At 38.5% G+C, this 18,631-nt stretch overlaps 2 protein-coding genes across 3 annotated transcripts; one reads left to right on the plus strand and one right to left on the minus strand.

Annotated features, from left to right (window-relative positions):
• Positions 1-806: 806 nt before the first annotated feature.
• Positions 807-5,321, minus strand: LOC143147092 (uncharacterized). The gene is made up of 6 exons (XM_076312009.1): positions 5,312-5,321; positions 5,174-5,201; positions 4,595-4,774; positions 4,423-4,483; positions 2,832-4,303; positions 807-960 (listed from the first exon to the last, which is right to left on the minus strand). Exons 1-5 carry the CDS (start codon positions 5,319-5,321, stop codon positions 3,476-3,478), a joined length of 1,107 nt encoding a protein of 368 aa, XP_076168124.1. The 3' UTR covers positions 807-960; positions 2,832-3,475.
• Positions 3,523-18,625, plus strand: LOC143155365 (uncharacterized). Of its 2 annotated transcripts, none has more exons than XM_076328013.1 (5): positions 3,523-3,642; positions 5,224-5,401; positions 10,767-10,986; positions 11,815-12,112; positions 15,730-18,625. In XM_076328013.1, the coding sequence occupies exons 2-5, from the start codon at positions 5,375-5,377 to the stop codon at positions 17,243-17,245; spliced, it is 2,061 nt and encodes a 686-aa protein (XP_076184128.1). In that variant the 5' UTR covers positions 3,523-3,642; positions 5,224-5,374; the 3' UTR covers positions 17,246-18,625. The 2 variants fall into 2 exon arrangements, with proteins under 2 accessions (XP_076184128.1, XP_076184118.1); XM_076328003.1 differs by having other exon boundaries at positions 3,531-4,971.
• Positions 18,626-18,631: the final 6 nt, after the last annotated feature.

Consider the following 18,631-nt stretch of genomic DNA (forward strand, 5'->3'; position numbering starts at 1 on the left):
AATGTTTATACCATAAATGAAAGAAAAATTTATCATAAGAAAAAAAATATATATATATATATTCCAAGTTCTTTAAAACGAACCATTTAAGTTAGCAATTATAATTCCGAAACATCCTGCGTATAGCTTTATCTCTTTTTAATTAGCTAGCCAGAATAATATTTCAATTAAATTCAAAGTACTTTCAAAGATACGTGTTACGAATTTCATGATTATTTTTGAACTTATGAAACAGTACAAATTTCTGAAACCTCTCCCTTTCTTAGTACATAATTGATATTACCTTAAATTTAAAGCGATGACATAAAAGAATATAAAACAGTCGGCAAGTTCTTTTGTCTCGGGTCCATTATATATATATATATTTTTTTTTTTTTTTGCGAAATTGCCTGTGAAACAAAGTTTACAGGATTTAATTAGCACGATACCACACGTTTCTTATTTGATATAAGTAGATACTCGTTTTGAATGCACATGAAACATTTAAACGTTCTTTAGATTCATATTACCGTCTTCGGACTAACAAATAATAATACTCGAGATAAAATGAACAGTAATTTGCTTGATTCTCTAAAATCGAAAAGAACGACAAGAATCAAAATTGTTCACCACGCTTGTAAACAATCGTTACACGTAGAAAATTCATTTACCTTTTCATACAATTTTATCCTCGCTGATAACTGCAGTCACAGGACATATAGAAGCATCTATTCCCTATTCGGTGTAAGATAAACACGTGTGAGGAATATGAGCACTATGGATTTAAATGTATTTTATTAAAAATACAATACGAGATAAATTTTATTATCATTTTATTTTATTATACGCATACATATGTATATACATCGATCTGTTCTTGAAGCTTTTAAAATACTCGGTCCATCGTTCGATTAGTTTGCGAATTTCTTTAAAAAATACAGGATATTGAATTTTATGACACGGAAACCAAGGGAAAGCAAGCTGTAAAAATTAAATATTATCTCCTATATTATCAACCGTATCGGGTTGCTATTCTTTTCTTTTTCTTTTCCTCGAGAAGGATTTATCATTTGAACTAAATATTCTATCCGATTAACGAGTGGTTTTTGCAGTGTTGAAACGATTGAATAAAAGAATCTTCTCTTACGATACAAATTCGAGATCCGTTTTTAAAAATCCGAGAAAGTATAAACGCGTTTCTTGAAATTTCATCGTGAAAGTAAGGTTACCTCTCGGATAACGAAGTCTAACAGGCGCCACGTAGCCCATTTCGGATAATCGACCCATACGTTCAGCTGCTACGGTCAACAAATCGTACCACTCTCGCGTTATATTCTTTCGATGTGGTTTACAAATCAAATCGGCAGATACTATAGCCGTTTCAGCGACGCCATTTCTATCACTCGAAGAGTGTTCCCTTTGATCAGTTTTATATCGATTCGATAAAACGTTTTAACGCGATTACATTTTATTCTCGTTCTACATACTATACTTTCATTCACTCGACATTTTTCGAACGAAGTTTACGTTTCAAGCACCTGTTTTTTCATGTATTAGATTTCAGATTTAACAAGAAGAGAAGAACAAAAAAATATTCAATCGACACAAATTTAACGATCGATCCTTTCGGCGTAAAATTACCTTTCGTTGTTTACGAATATTCGATATTGTAAACGAGTCTCTGCGTATACATTAAAAACCACCTTTATAGATTATATTAAATTATATTAAAATATATATATAAAAAAAAAACCATCTTTACAAATAATATTTCCGAATTCGGACAGCTTTTTATTGTGCACATCCATTTCACGAAAAGTTATCAATTTTCCCACGGTCTCCCTCTCTTCTCTTTAAGGGGGTACAATAGCTTTCAAAATGAATTTTTTCCGCTGTCTTTCAAAAATACACACTTCGATTAATATTTGTGCCAATTTTCATAAAAGAACATTAATGCGCGTTAAAAATATGTATAAACATTCGCGTACTACGCTACTTGAATTTCCTAGTCGCACGACGGGTTGGATTTCTCTTGTCTCGACTGAAATCGGAACTGAACGAAATCAGAATTTTTCGAAACGTGCATTTTTTCAAGAACGGGAAACTTAAAAGTGTACGAAACTTATTTTTATGGAACAATCGCATTGTTACGTCGGTAACGATTAAAAAAAGAAAGAATTTGTCATTTTTGGATCCGATCTGTATCGAAGAAACGTTATCGATAATTGATAATTGCGACAATAACAAAATTGTCTTACCGATACAGATGACATCATCGAAACCACTCCGTGACCTTGATTTTCATCACCTCGTTTTCTCTCGAATAGATAAAAATCGGTGAATTCCCGTATCCCTCGAATAAATTCGAAACCGGAGTGAAAAGAAAATTATGTAAATCGTCCCCCCTCCGCCGTTATTGTCGATAAATTGCATCATATTTTTATTTCGTCAAAAGCACCGGTATCGATAGCGATGAATAATCTCGGCCACGATGAATAATATTTGTGTCAGACTGTGAATGACAAAATTCGAGATAAGATATCGCGTTCGAGCGTTAAAAAAAATACGGTAAATACGGTAAATTAAAAACACCGTGTGTACGCGATCGTCGCCGAAAGTGCGCGTACACCATGAATCGAAATTCGTGATAGAAACAACGGGAAAGTACGATTCCGTGGCATCTGTGGAAAATACGGAAGGTGAAAATCGGAAGTTTTCCTTTTCGTCGTAAAATTTGTTCGAAATTTTTGTTTTTCCGCCCGTGCACCTCACCGGTATTGATTTCACCGAAAGACTATCGCGGCAAGGACACAATCCGAGTTACTGTTTACCATCGACAACACCGTACTCACCCGTTAACGCGTAGGTGTGCCGAAGACACTTTAAACGTCTCTGGTGGAATCCGTGAGCCAAAGAACGATTAGGGGCGCGCCGTACCGTGATCGATTTTCGAATGCATCTCTCTCTCGAGAAGTGCATTCTCCGATGCACCAGTTCCCTCGTTCCCGCGTCATTTTCCTCTTGGAGTTTCTACCGGGTATTTCGAGGCCCTTTCGACCACCCCACCTGACGAGAATTACGGAACGCTTCGCGTTTGGTGCGAAGAATCGAAGAAACGAGTTCTCTCGAAAAACGAAACGAGATCCCGAAACGATACCCGTTGACCGTCGACGACACGTTTTCGTATTATATCCACGATAAAAGCGAGCCGGCCGCCAGTAGACGAACGCTCGTTGCGTACTTTCGATAATTTCCCTTGGAATCGTTCCCTAAGACCGATATCACCGTCCTCTGTGCTTCCCTCGATCACCGATCGTCCTTTCCGGTTCCCGATGTAACGGGTACACGGCTTTTTCCTAGCGTTGATTAAACTCCTGGGCCGCAACGAGAGGAAAACGCCGATTGTACTTAACTTCCACGACACGGAATCGCGGAGGTGCGCGAGCGCGCGCCTATCGACCAGATCCTCCTCGTCTCTCCTCTCGTTTCCTCACTGTCAACAGTCGTGTATGTATTTCACTTGAATCCCGGCTACGGCAACGCCTCGAACCTCCTCCGTAGGATCGACGATGTCCGGTAACCCACGTGGCCACGCGGAAAACCTGACCAACATCCTACGATCGGGACCGTAATCGTCGCTTCTCGTTTTCGTCTTCGTATCCGGTACGTGTCTTTCCATTTTCACCAAATCGGCCCGAATCGTTCGAACGTTTCGCGGAGTGTCCCGTAGTCGATGGTTAATCGGATACCGCGCGTTTTGGAAACGGAATCGCACGTATGGATGATCCGTGCGTGTCCAGGAGGAACACCGTCTATAACCTCCGATCGACACGGTGCTGGAAGCCACCGAGTGAGCAAGTCGAGTGAAGTGAACGCGTTTCGGCGACGTCACTAGTGACGGTAGTTGCAGCTGTTCGTTGATTTCTCCTCTTCCTTCGTTTACGACCGTTTCGAAGCTTCGTTCTCGGACGCACCGCGACCGATCCACTTTGAAAATAATTCCGAGAAACGGTGTCACCGTTGTATCGTGACAGATTCGAGGGATCGCGAGGACAACGTGACCGAAATCTTTGGATCGCGCGGTAACCGATGCGAGCAGCACCCTGCTGGTAACAGGTTGATGACGCGAAAATGCGTCAAATCTGACCCGTTTTCGGCGACACGTAAACGGGGTGTCGGGGTGTCGTGCAACGTGGCATACCGTACCACCGATGACGCAAATGCGGCGAAATTTTGAATCGTCACCGGTCGGGCCGAAATCGAATCGATGCCCGGCGTTGAAGTGCACGCAATAGTAACAGCTCTCCTCGACGCGAGACTCGAACTCGTGTGTCACGTTTCACGATCGAGCGTTACAGAGTTTTGGGAACCGCGATCGGAGGACAGTGATGATAGATAAGTCGTCAACGAGACGACTCGCGGAGATATGCCAGGCGATAATACCAGATCGAATTTCCTGCGAGAAGTACAGATCTCGGTGACCGAGCGACGTTTACGCCGGATGCTACGCGATAACCGTAAATGGAATCAAATTTCCGTCGAAAACCGGAACGGTTTCTAACCGAGAATCTATTCGTGGAAAGTCGCGTACCGTCTAGGTGATAACGAGAATCACCGTGTAACGTGTACGTGGGTTTCTCGTGAGGATCCACGATTGCGTAACAGCGACGTTTTCATCGGCAACGGGAACTCTTCGAGAACGATTATCGATAAACGAGAACGATCACGTGGACCGTCACCGATCGTACCGGTCACCGAACAAATCGACCAATCGAGCGGCGAACATATCGTTTGACTTTTTCATCGGAGGATGACATTTTGACCGAATGTTTCGTCACGGGGAGAAAACAATCGGGAAGAAGGATCGGTGGATCGTGTCGAACGGAAACGCTCCTCTATAATGCCACGAAACCTTTCCACCCTTTGCTCTCGGATAATATCGACGATGCTCGATCGCGAAAGCGGAAGGAATAGAATCGAAACAATCCGCTGGTAAGTCGAAAGTGCATTTTCGTTGGCTTCCTTTGCTTGGAAATAAAATTCGACGGAATACTCGGAATTGTTTGCTTCTTGCGTGACGGAATCACGCGAATTTTTTTTTTTTTTGCTCTTTCCTCGGATTCTTAATCGGACCGGTCGAATCGTTTTCGAACGAACGTCACCATCCCTTAACGTAAACGACCGATGTAATTACCTTTCGAAGTTACTTAATATCTGATTTTCTTAAAATATTTTTATGTGCAGTTAATTGAATTCTTCCGCGATGGAATACTGATTACAACACGAACAAAATTGATCGCGATAAGATTACAACACTGAGATATGCACGTACCGAAATGCATGGTATGTATCGTTCAATCACTCGGAAGTTGTTAAGAAGAAAGGTCGCACCGGTATGCGTGCTAATCACTCGCAAGACAAGGTAAGCAACCACTGTGTTTCTGAAAGGGTGCATTTCCATTTATACAATTATAAATAACAAAATATATATATATATATATATATATATATATATAATGATGTGTGTGTATGTATATATATATATGTATATATGTATGTATATACGGTAACAATAAATAAACGAAATAGATCGTAACGCCGAAGTGAAAAAGAAAGTGTCGCGACGAAAGTGTAAGTGAATTGACATATTTTCCTTTCCAAATAAGAATCGATCGAATAAATATATATATATATATATATATATACACGGTAACAATAAATAAACGAAATAGATCGTAACGCCGATGCGAAAAAGAAAGTGTCCCGACGAAAGTGCAAGTGAATCGCCATATTCTTCTTTCCAAATAAGAATCGATCGAACAAAGTACGGTTTTCAATTACAACTGAAACGTGTTACTCCATTCTGATATTGTTTTAGTTTTAGTATCGTCTTGCTTTCCCTTTGCACGCGATATAAAGCTACGTATTGAGTTAGCTTCTTATTTCACGCCTCACGATTGCGAAGCCAAGATGTACTACAACGAGACACTGTTTTAAACGAAAATTTAACTACTTTTCGGTGTACATAGTGTACCAGGATACGTGATGTGAATTTTTTCCATCTCCGACCTACGAGGGAGGAAAGTACATACCGTAATTGGTAAAGATTCGGAAACAATTTTTACGATACGATTATAATACGCGTATCTGCATTTTGTATTTCGTTATAATGCTATAAATTAAGATAAATCGCTCCAAGTACAGTCGTTCGTGTAAACTTTCAAACACCTGCATTGTTACGATTTCTGAAATCCATGCGTTCGGTGCAAACAATGAAACATTTATTTCGCGATAAAAAATAAAATATTGAATTCGCGTATTAAGCAAACATTTACAAATTAACTACCGATATTCGACGAACTGTTAATTCCAAATTGAACGGGAAACTGGGTTTGTGTTTATTTACGTATACGGGGTGAGTTTCGTAACACGACTTTAAACCACTCGTAAATTATTTGTTCTACGAAAAAATGTTTTAAACGAAAGTCGCATGACTTCTACTTTCATGGTATTTTACTTTTATGTTTTGTCGCGTTGAGAAACGTAGTTAAACACGGTCAGAGGCTTTCGATTTTATGAAAAAAAAAATATAAATCAATGTCAAATTTTCCAATTGCGAGTAGACACTGGTTTGCGAGAAAATGACAGCGGATCTTGATATTCTTGTATAATTTTTATTTCGTTATGAAATAAGTTTAGTATTTCTCTGAATATCGATTCCACCTTATTGAATTTTAAATTTTTAAAAATTATGTACAATTAGTGTAGTTCATCCACAACGCACTCATTGGTGCGGGATTACGATTTTTGGGGGTAAAATCACCCCTTGAAAGAAATTTTCTTTTTTCGTGAAATATCTACAAAACGATGAGAAATAACGAAAAACAGTTCAAACGAGCATCGAATCCTCTTATTTTATCTAGAAAACTGCATGCCATAATTATTGAAAAATCCATATTTTTCAATTTAAAGTTAAATATATATTCGAGTGTAGAAATTTCGACGTATTTTTTTTTTTTTGATAAGTATATCAAATTATTAATATTGGTTTTACGTGTGTGAACAGAGACTTGATACTTGTCAAGTGAGATCACACGAAATGTAATTGTTCGAAATAAAAGTTGAAACGATATCTAGAATCACAAGTAAATCAAGACCTACCACTCACGAAACAGGTACTGTTCGAAAATTGTCCAACTCGTTTCCTCGTAAAGGGATTGAATTTGAATTCGAAGCATTTTTTGTTACAAATCTTAATCGTTGATCGAATATCCTTATTAGAAGGAAATATTCTACCATACGTCGATCTCTAAATTCAATCCTCCAAATATCGTTAAAATTTTTGGTGAAAGAGCTGTAAGGATTCCCTTGTGAGATTTGAATCAGCCTCGATTGCAATTTTCCATTGAGTTTTAAGCATTTCGAGGTATAAATGGGAACGACTGCGAACGAACAAAGAAGATTTCAATGGAAGATACGAAACTAAGATTGTGTAGAATTCGTAGGGTGTGGTTCACACGATGTCTAACGTTGCGATTGTCGCGGAGTGTAAACAGCGATGTTTGCGTGTATGAAAAGGTATGACGTGGTAAAAAATATTTGCACACAAGAGACTGAACGTAGATTCGACCGTAGGGTGTGTACTTTACAACAATATAATACTCTTCCGTGCGTAAATGCACCCCACCGAATAATTTAACGTAGACTGTTGCCCGATTCAAATGAAAATAGAGAATTTTGTGAACTCCGTCAACGATAAGTTCGTGTCACTACATACTCAACGTTTGAATGGTGATTATCTTAGAAAAAGATCATTGAGTCACCAATACGTAAATTCGTGGAATAGATTTTAAAACAGTTTCGATGAAACGAAAAGAGAAATTGCTTCCCGAATTGTATATATTATCGAATTAATATTATTGATAATAATATTATCGAAAGTAGAGTTAAATTTGAACGTACGATACCTTACGATTCGATTGCTGCGATCAAGAAATATAGTATTCCCAACATTGAAGAAAATATACCGTGTTTACGTTGTACGATAAAAATTCGTAAAACAGCAGTAATTTAAATGCTTTCGAATAACCTCCTTCGAACCATCCTCGTTCGATTTCCGGTTCATCGGTTACAATTTTTTGAAAAAAAAGTCACACGAGTTACGTTGCTCAAATAACCGTTTACGGTGCACCGTTTAACGTTCGATCCTTATTCCTTTCGCTCGACATATTTTTTTATAATTCGTAACTTATAATTTACATCGTTAGGTACTGTATTTATATATATTAGATTACGAGTTTCTCCCTTTGCATTTTTTTATCCATAGACAACCGTAAACAAAACAGTGAAAACATCTAATCACAGTGTATTCGCGCAAATGTTGTTGCGTCACTGCTTGCTTGTCATAGTGATAAAAAATTGAATAATTCTTGCGCCAAAAGCTTATTCTTTAACGAATGCGGAACGATTGTGAATCGCCTTTTACCTTTTGTCATCCGTAATTATCGAAGTTTTTAAATATATTATAGATTAGTCGAGCGGTTCGCTTAGTATTTTTCGCTGGTTATAAAATTCTATCTGTAATTTTCTCTACTGAAACGTACTTGAAGGTTTTTGTTATTTTCTGTGAACCAAGCGAGACGTTGTCTACATTGGGGTATTACAGATATGCTTATTATCCTTATGGTGAGAAGTTCGAACAATTTTGGAGCGATATGTACGGGATAGATAAGAACTGAAAATATTCGTAAACCGAACGTTCGAAGCATACGCGAACTCGACAACGAACATATCGATAAATAATAGTATCGTCCACGTTTCATCGTCCACGTTTAGTTTCCTTTCACTATTGCTTTTCATGTGAGACATTTAAAATACAGTTTACGCGTTGAGTTGTCCCAAAAATTCGTTTCGTCGATTGCACGCGCGACTTTCCTCGGCAACGTTTAATCAAACGTGCAACTTGATCGTTTATTTATCGTTGATGGTATGCTGTTTTGTTGTCTTCCGACTTGTGAACAGTGTTCCGGTCCCTTTCTACGCGTCTCGAGAGACAAACAAAAAAAGACATTTGCAACATGCAACCAATGTTGATCGTTTCTTCGCAGAATGTAGATACGAATCTTAGGGAAATCAGACGATTTAAAAAAAAAACAATACCAATATTTAAAATCTCTGCTTACTTTCAAATTTAATTTTATCACTCCGTAGCTTGATAAAATCACTTATCATTGAATCTGCATTAATCGTACATTTAAATTGCTTTACCCAGTAAGGCTTGTTTTTAGAATTTGACAATAAAACTGTCCCGGTGGATGTTTACTTGACTTTTCGAAGTGAAATTCATTCACTAATTTACATTCCAATTCGGCAACGAATTACCGTTTAAAATAGCGAAATGTTGAGAATGATTTTTACATTTCGATATTTATTTTACTTCTATTTTCTTTACGTTTTATTTTCAATGTCGTGTAATTATTACCAATTTTAATCGTTCAATTGCTTTTATGCAATTTACAATTACATTTTTGTCCTTTAATAAAGAAAGAGAAAATCACTTGTACGAGAATAAAATTTTTTGATACAATTGGAGCAACATTTTCGGCGAATATTGACAAATTTGGGACAATTATTCGCGGATCAAAAATGTTATGCATTTCCGATGTACGTTGATATAAAAATTTATGTTTTGCGCATAATTGGCATACGTGTTTCGTATTCCCATATGTCACAAGTGTATAAAATCCACGATCTAATCTCACATTTAAAATTTCACAGGTGACGGGTATCTACCAATTTAATTTTTTTTATTCAAGTGGGCGGATACATAGACCGTCCGATAGTGTTTAACCTACACCGCTTTTAATAGCGATAAAATACATAAAACGACCTACTGATCAACCATATACACTGAGAAGGCACATTCCGCGAATTCTTCGCATCGGTTTAAAACAAAGTCACATGCACGTTACAATCTAGCGTCTAATATTTATTAAACCATTTTTAGCGAATTATTACTGCTGTACGTTTAATCGACTAAATTCATTTGGCAGTATATATATATATATATATATATATATATATATATATATATATATGTGTGTGTGTATATATATATATATACACAATTTTGATAGAAAAACTACGAGTATTGTACAAAATGAGAGAAGACGTTACTCAGTATACAAGCTGTCCAACATAAAACAAGCTACTTAATTATTATCTTCTCTAGTCGTTTTCGTTCGTAATTTTTCGACTAATTTCAAAAAGCAAAATACGTTTCGAGACAAATTCGTTTCCGGTGCTTTTTCCTCGCAGAGTTTTTACGACCGCCCATTATTATTCTCATATTAACCGCACGTTACATTGGCCCTCGGAATAAAACATTTCGTATTGTCGTAACCAGAGAAGACAAAAACCAGAGAAAATAATTCGATCGATTCTTTCTAAAAACAACCGGACCGATGGAATATCGTGAAACAACTTCGTAAAAAATGCGCATACCCATATCGAAGTGCACGAGACGTTGTTGAAGTTTTACGATAACGCAGCGACTATGAACCAATAACAATCGAATCGCACGAAACGATTCGCTGAAGCTTTCTACGCGTCGAGACGGATTTCGTTGTGTTCGAAATAATATGAATAAATACCTGCGTTGTATATCTTAAGAGTTTCGGCGAGTTGTCCGTTACATTGTACGAAAATAGAATTCGTGATTCGCGGAATTGATTAATTCCAACGATCGAAATTTATTAATAGATTGATCCAAGCGTCTTTCCATTTAGGCAGTGTTTCGTGGCGATAACAACGCAGTGGACGATGACCGCGCCATTCTCCATTTCGAGTTTGACAGCCAGATATACCAAAAGAACCAATTCCGAGTACGAAGATGGTTAATTGGCATTCTGATCTTCCTGTTGACATCCCTGATCCTCATAAACACGTACACCGTGGATCAATTTGTACCGATACGGTTTGGCACTATCGTCAACGACACTCTGCAAGGTACGTGGTTTGCGGATATCGGAAATCTTGGGGTTGGTTAGCGTTGGCTAGTTTCATCGGGATCCCGCGAAAATTCTTACCGCATGGGTACCGTGCACGGCTGACAAGAAACCACGTAAAAGGAACGCGAGTCCAGTTGGTTGGAACGCAAAGGACACCGTTGAAAAATTATTGTTTAAAGTCACGAACGGACTCGCGATGGGTTCTACGAGATCGATGCAACGGTATTAAATGAAAAACTTGTAGACAAACCGATCGCTAGGACGACGAGATCAACGAAACCGGGTGTTCACTCGTAGCGTACTATCTAATTATTATTAACGATGTCGGTGAGGTTCTCCGCAAATTATCGCACGTGTATTTTATTTTACATTTCACGATTAATTCGTGTGAATTATTTTGCGAACGCTTCGACGATTTTCCACTATTCTTTTAGGTCTTTATGACATTTCGATAGGTGTCCTATGACTTTCGAACGATATCGGTAAGGTTCTCCGCAAATTATCGCACGTGTATTTTATTTTACATTTCACGACTAATTCGTGTGAATTATTTTGCGAACGCTTCGACGATTTTCCACTATTCTTTTAGGTCTTTGTGACACTTCGATAGGTGTCCTATGACTTTCGAACGGGGTGTGTGTACGCGCGTGACTTTAACGTTCTCAGCGGAGAACATCGGAATAAAATGCGTTCTAGACCTCTGCCGTGGTAGAATGAATTTTCCGCGACGATCGTACCGCGGGCTCGGTGACGAATACTTTGAAATAAAATTGAAACGAACGACGGAAGAAAAATTCCACGTTCACACGTTTTCTTTGTTTTCTAGAAAGCTACATGGAATTAAAGCCTTTCTTCGCACCGGTAGCCAATTCTGGCTTCGTAGTACGGACGAAAGGTTGTCGAATCCCGGCTATGGATCCTTTCGATCCAGCAACCAAGCGTTTCGTTCACAAGGAGGAGCCAATCGTTTGCGAGCACGGGGATTATCTACCACTTGTTGATTCGAACAACACGGCGGTGTTCGTAAATCCAGAGGCGATACATCATTTTTACAACAAATCGAACGAAATCGACTGCTGTTGGCACCCTTTCTGGCGAATGAAAAACGAGGACAATATTATTACGTCAGTAAGACTGTTTATTTAACTGTAACAATAGCTACAATTAAGAAGCAATCGTTGCTTCAAAGCTTTCAACGCAACGCTATCGTAAAGGTATCTCGCATATCAGATTTCTCGAATCTCCGGTTAAAGTTTCATACGTGATCGCAATCAACGTTGGAGCCCCAACGCTTGAAACATTAATCGCATTCTAATTTCCGTTGAAACGGGCCACGAAGGTAATTCATTTACAATAGTAACTAGAATTCGTCAATTTCCTTCACCGAAATGTATCGAAGGGGAGAAAAAGATCACTATTCTCAGCCCACGATTAAAAGAAGCATCGTAGTCCGACATTTTGCAAAATCCATTCTTCTCTTTCGTATTATCTTTCACTTTGAGGTTTCAAATATACGCGACTGAAAGATTTTTTGTAAATTCGTAACAATAACGAAGCTATGAACATTCCACTTACCAGGTATCACATATACTACGTATCGCCAACGAAAGCAAAGATCAGACCTGGGTTAAGGGGTACGTGAGTTTAACTTTAACGTATTTTAAGGCGATTAAAATCGACGAGATAGTTACTGATGTAAATAATTACTCGTCGCACACTTTCGAACATTTGTCCGTAACTTCAAACCTATGGTTGAATGGCCCTTGATCGTAGGTCGAAGATACTCTACGATCTTGTCCCTCCAACGTACTTAAAGATCGTTAAAATCGGTAAGATCGTTATCGTTGCAAATAACTATAAACATCGAATACACGAATTATCGGATACACGATAGTTCCTCAACCTGGATCAAAAATGAAGTAATCATCGTCACTGTTTCGGTGTACTCGGCGTGCCCGGCTTGAATTTCATCCATTGATAAAAATAATCGTTTCTCGCGTATTTTTCGTTACATCCACGTGAAAGTATTACCGATTAAAGTTGTTCGGAGTCTAGAATCGGGCGAGACTTTTAAATGAAAAACGGAGTCGAATAAAATCTCTAAAATTGGGAACGTTGGTCTTTCCGTAGTCCCGTTTGATTTAGGATATAGATCCAAACGATAATCCCGTGCCAGTTACTTACTCCTCCATGTTGAAAAACCACTCCATCGGGAATTTGATTAAACTGGTCGAGCTATGCGTCGCGTGCAGTCGCTCGTAGCGCGGAACGAAATCGTTGTTTACTCTCCGTTTAACGGAGAATCCATTGGTAACACTCTCACAAAGATATAACGGTGAACATAAATATATAAATTTTGAATAGTGGATGCTCATCCCGCGCGCGACGATGATTGCTCTCAGCCGCCAAGCGACAACCACAGGTAGGTCGAGGATCACTTCTCCGTTGCTCTATCTTGCTCACGCTCGGTCTATCTCGTTCACCTGCCTTGGCTCTTGGTACATATGCCCTACATGCAAGGCTAAATAAAAAAAAACGTTAATTCTTGGAACGAGAATTCTACTACCCTATCTCGGTTAAACGAAAACGAACGAACTCGGTGTTCGTTTAATCAGTGATTACTGTCCCGATTCTAAGGAAAACAAGTGAGCATTTGTCACGACTTTCGAGAATAAATTTACACGTTCGATGAGACGGAGATTTGTTTAAAAAAATTCGCCTTGAGCTCGAAATTGAAGGTCAAATTTTCTTCACGCAGAGAAACAAACCTACCAAGAGGTATCGTAATTCGAAAACGAACAATTTTCTCGTAAAAAGACCGCTCGATTTTTCGTTTACCTGGAAGCAGCGAGAGGGAATGGTACAGAAGTCTCGATGACAAATTAAAACTGTTGTTTCGAGAATCAAAGGATCACGTCGGTGGTGTTTCCCAACGTATACGAATCGAGGAAGATATTTTCGAAAAAATGCGGAAGACTTTAAAACACAGATTACGGAAACTGTGCGAACAATGCTGATAAACGTATCAGAGTACGCGAAAAATCGCTTATTTTATAAATCATTGAGACAGAAATTTACGAGTGAGATAAAGCGATGCAAGGTAAACGAACTGGAGCATCGGTGTATACATGTATCGTCAATTATTGTTTATTTACTTTTACGTATCTTATTTTAGATACAGAACAAAGAAATACTTTATTTATTCATTATTTTCTATGCACATAAGAGATAATCTTAAATTATAACTAATGCTTCCTCTGTTAATTTCGTTCTTAAAAATGATTACTTCTCTACTATTTATTACACGATCAGGCACGCATCGCAATGAATTGTTTCCTAGAACTTGTCGTTATTAAGGCACAAAAAATGTTGCCTCGCTATCAGAAAACAATATCTCTTTAAAATAGTTGCAGAATAATTGTTAAAAGAATTTCTTTTTCAACCGAAATAATTTTCACTCGTTAGTCCTCTAACTTCGATGTAAATACCCAAGAGTTTGTCCTATCGTTCTTATTGCCCATTTTCTTAATTATACTATACATAAATAAACGACGCAACAATTGCGAGAACTTTTCTCACGAATGTCGTGACGACAAAACATAAGTTTTTCAAACGTGTATACGTTTACGAAGCGAGGACACGCAATCAACGTGTCTCGCGATACACCAACGAATAAAATAGCAAACGAACGTTTCGACCAACCGATCTAGTAGACCGACTAGTCTGCTTGATCTACGTGAGTAATTGGCGCAAGAAAAATGTTATCTTTCACGAAGAAACGATTCAATCGCGAAATACGGTGTCTCCGGTGCGCGTTGTCCTCTCCTCGGGAAAAATGTGGAAAAATAGAAAGCAAAATCGTTGAGCTCACTTCTTATTTCACGCCTCACGATTACGAAGCCAAGATGTACTACAACGAGACACTCTTTTAAACGAAAGTTTAACTACTTTTCGATGTACATAGTTTACCAGGATACGTAATGTGAATTTTTTCCATCTCCGACCTACGAGGGAGGAAAGTACGTACCGTAATTGGTAAAAATTCGGAAACAATTTTTACGATACGATTATAATACGCGTATCTGCATTTTGTATTTCGTTATAATGCTGTAAATTAAGATAAATCGCTCCAAGTACAGTCGTTCGTGTAAACTTTCAAACACCTGCATTGTTACGTTTTCTGAAATCCATGCGTTCGGTGCAAACAATGAAACATTTATTTCGCGATAAAAAATAAAATATTGAATTCGCGTATTAAGCAAACATTTACAAATTAACTACCGATATTCGACGAACTGTTAATTCCAAATTGAACGGGAAACTGGGTTTGTGTTTATTTACGTATACGGGGTGAGTTTCGTAACACGACGACTTTAAACCACTCGTAAATTATTTGTTCTACGAAAAAATGTTTTAAACGAAAGTCGCGTGACTTCTACTTTCATGGTATTTTACTTTTTTATTTCGTCGCGTTGAGAAACGTAGTTAAACACGGTCAGAGGCTTTCGATTTTATGGGGAAAAAAAATATATAAATCAATGTCAAATTTTCCAATTGCGAGTAGACACGGTTCGCGAGAAAATGACAGCGAATCTTGATATTAAAAATAGAAAGGAAAATCGTCGTTGAATTTCACGACGAATTTCGAAACGAATCACCGGGGTGAATCGTTGGCGCGAATTCGTCCCCGAAAGCGGTGACAATTGTTTTTATTATTATACCTTGTGCTCTCCGGTTGCAGTTACGGGAACGATTGCTACAACTTCGTGGAATCGGCGACCATCAAGACCGAATTCGTAAAGATCAAATGTTCGCGCGACAACGAAGTGGTGTACAAAGATTACCACGCGTTCCTGCCACGTTTTCGTTCGGTGGAGCAGAAGTACGAGAAAACGAAAGCCTCTATCGCGAACTCCGATTACCTCAGCTTGCTGATAGTCGGCCTCGACTCCGTTTCAAGACTGAACTTTCACAGGATGATGCCGAAGACCATCGAGGCTCTGCAAAAACTCGGTGCGGTGGAAATGTTAGGCTACACGAAGGTAGCCGACAACACGTACCCGAACTTGGTACCGGTGTTGAGCGGTCTGTCCGACGAGGAGCTACGCAACTTGTGCTGGCAAAGCAAAGACAAAACGTTCGACGAGTGTCCGTTCATTTGGAAGAATTTCAGCACGGCCGGCTATCGTACAATATTCGGCGAAGACGCTTGCGCTATGTCGACGTTCAATTACTTGAAGCCTGGTTTCCGTGAACAGCCAACCGATTATTATCTAAGACCATTTTGCATAGCCTCGGAGAAAGACATTGGGAACACGCACAAAATGAACGCGAATCTTTGCGTGGGTACCAGAAAGACGTTCGATAATTTGTTACATTATACGAGAAAAACGGCGACACAATTCGCCGGTGAACCGTACTTCGGGATGTTCTGGCAAGCCAGTTTGACCCACGATTTCTTCAACTATCCGCAACTAGGCGACGACTCGTACCATAAACTCGTCACTTACCTATCCAACGAACAGTTGCTGAACCATACGGCTCTAATAGTGATGAGCGATCACGGGATGAGGTGGGGTAATTTCCGTCAAACGCACCAAGGCAGAATGGAGGACAGTCTTCCGTTCGTGTTCATCGTGTTGCCAACGTGGTGGAGGGAGAAGTATCAAGTCGCCTGGGCTAACCTTCGTAAAAACACGCGTAGCTTGACGACGGCTTTCGATTTGCACGAAACCCTATTGGACCTGCTGGAATCGAAACATCTGGAGGAATCGAATCTCAAGGATCGTTTTAAAGTGCTTTCGGAAGCGAACAGTTTACCTCGCGGGATTAGTTGGTTCCTGCCGATTCCCGATTACCGGACATGTAGCATTGCGGGTATTGCTAGCCACTGGTGCATGTGCCACAGTAGCAGCGACGTTCCTTTAAACGACGAGAATCTCCGGGACAAGGCCGTTTTCCTGGTCACAGAACTGAACAGAATGTTAAAGAAATTCACGCAGTGCGCGACCCTTGAACTAAAGGAAATTAAAGCCGCGAAAATGTGGAAAGACAACGACGACAAATCCGACCTCGTTGATTATACGGTGACGATTCAAACGCAACCAGGTGACGCGATATTCGAAGGCACGGTACGACAACAAGGAAAGGATAAGATCAAACAATTGGTGGGATCGGTTAGTAGATTAAATGCGTACGGTAAACAAAGCGCCTGCGTTGACGAGTTCAACATGAGGTTATATTGCTACTGCCTGTAGGGTTTAATGTACGTTTTATTAACATTCAAAATGTTGCTTTACACGCGGCTCTAATGTCTTCGAATAGTATCGTCGCAGTGGACGTTGTATAGGAAGAAGCATTGTGATAAGGTTGTTACTTTAAGAACGAAGAACGATTTACGACGATCTAATACTTAACAGACCGAACATCGACATAACTATAATCACTGATATTAATTATATTTAATTATTTGATTGTCGTACGTGTATTCACAAACGCACGTGTATGCACACACACGCGATCAATTAAATAGAGATTACATTTGCTCCGATAGAATATGTTGTAAACTTCGTTAATTACGTTTGACGTTCGACTTGTTAAGTGTTTTGCCGAGAAATTTGGACGGGGTCCAATAAAAGTACGAATATTGCCTAAAGTTCGGAAAAAAAAATACATCGATTCAGTTATTTGCCGATAATTCACCAGTAGAACGATTTACAAACTCCCCATATTCGACAAGTCTGTATATTTCATGTTCTCACTGTGATAAAGAAGCAATGTAAATAGCAGTCGTTACTTTTGCAACTTTTAAAAAATCGATTGTTCAAGGGCTGTACTATTAATTTTTGCAAACTTGTGTACAATTTTGAGACAATATAATCGTAACTTAGTGACTCTCATCTTCGTCTAAAATCTTATATTCAAGTTGCGTAGTAATATGGAAAAGTATAAGTTTGTTCAGGTACAATTATCCGTTAGTATTTTCTCCTTACATTTTATGGCAATAAAATTCAAATGGTAGTTATTTAGTATCATTGTGAGAAATGTAATGCAAAATCTTTGTTTCTTGAGAAGCGAGCGAGAGTCACATTGTTGCAATTTAATTATTTCCATCTAACGTTTAATAAAGTGGATCGATTTGGTGAAAAATGTTTGGGGTTAAAAGTACACGCACACGCAATCTTCAACATTATGATAAATCTATGATAATTTTTATTAATTACAAATGACAATTTACTCGAAATAAGATTGAGTGCAGCAAAATTTAATGTTTTGACAATACGAACATAGGAAATTTCATTTTTAACACGATTGAAACATAAATTTAGGATATTTATGAAAGATAAATATAAAATTGACAGATGTAAATACAGTAGGGGTACGATAAAAATTATAAGTTATTTAAGGCCTTGTTCAAACAAGCAAGTAATAAGAGTTATTATTATTCAAAGAACGGACTATTACGATAGATTGTATTGTATTTGACGGAAGAATTATGCTTTAATTCTTGTAAACAGAATATATTCAGAGGTATCGAGTAAACCTCTGCGAAACAAGAAAATATGTATAATTTAATGCAAAAATTTTCTAATAAAAATATCAATTGCGAGTTAAATAACTGAATAGTATTTATTTATCATTGG

Source organism: Ptiloglossa arizonensis, chromosome 1, assembly GCF_051014685.1.
Source record: "Ptiloglossa arizonensis isolate GNS036 chromosome 1, iyPtiAriz1_principal, whole genome shotgun sequence".
Taxonomy (NCBI): domain Eukaryota; kingdom Metazoa; phylum Arthropoda; class Insecta; order Hymenoptera; family Colletidae; genus Ptiloglossa; species Ptiloglossa arizonensis.

Bases quoted from the DNA above. Each gene is read 5' to 3' on its own strand.
- LOC143147092 (XM_076312009.1), bottom strand. The intron at 4,775-5,173 runs GTAATTACATCG...CCGATGAAAAAG, and splicing joins ATATTAAGTAACTTCGAAAG to TCAAACGATATGTTCGCCGC. The intron at 4,304-4,422 runs GTATTATCGCCT...GTGACACACGAG, and splicing joins CTCGCAGGAAATTCGATCTG to TTCGAGTCTCGCGTCGAGGA.
- LOC143155365 (XM_076328013.1), top strand. From the start codon at position 5,375: ATGCGTGCTAATCACTCGCAAGACAAG. The intron at 5,402-10,766 runs GTAAGCAACCAC...CTTTCCATTTAG, and splicing joins CTAATCACTCGCAAGACAAG to GCAGTGTTTCGTGGCGATAA. The intron at 12,113-15,729 runs GTCAGTAAGACT...CTCCGGTTGCAG, and splicing joins AACGAGGACAATATTATTAC to TTACGGGAACGATTGCTACA.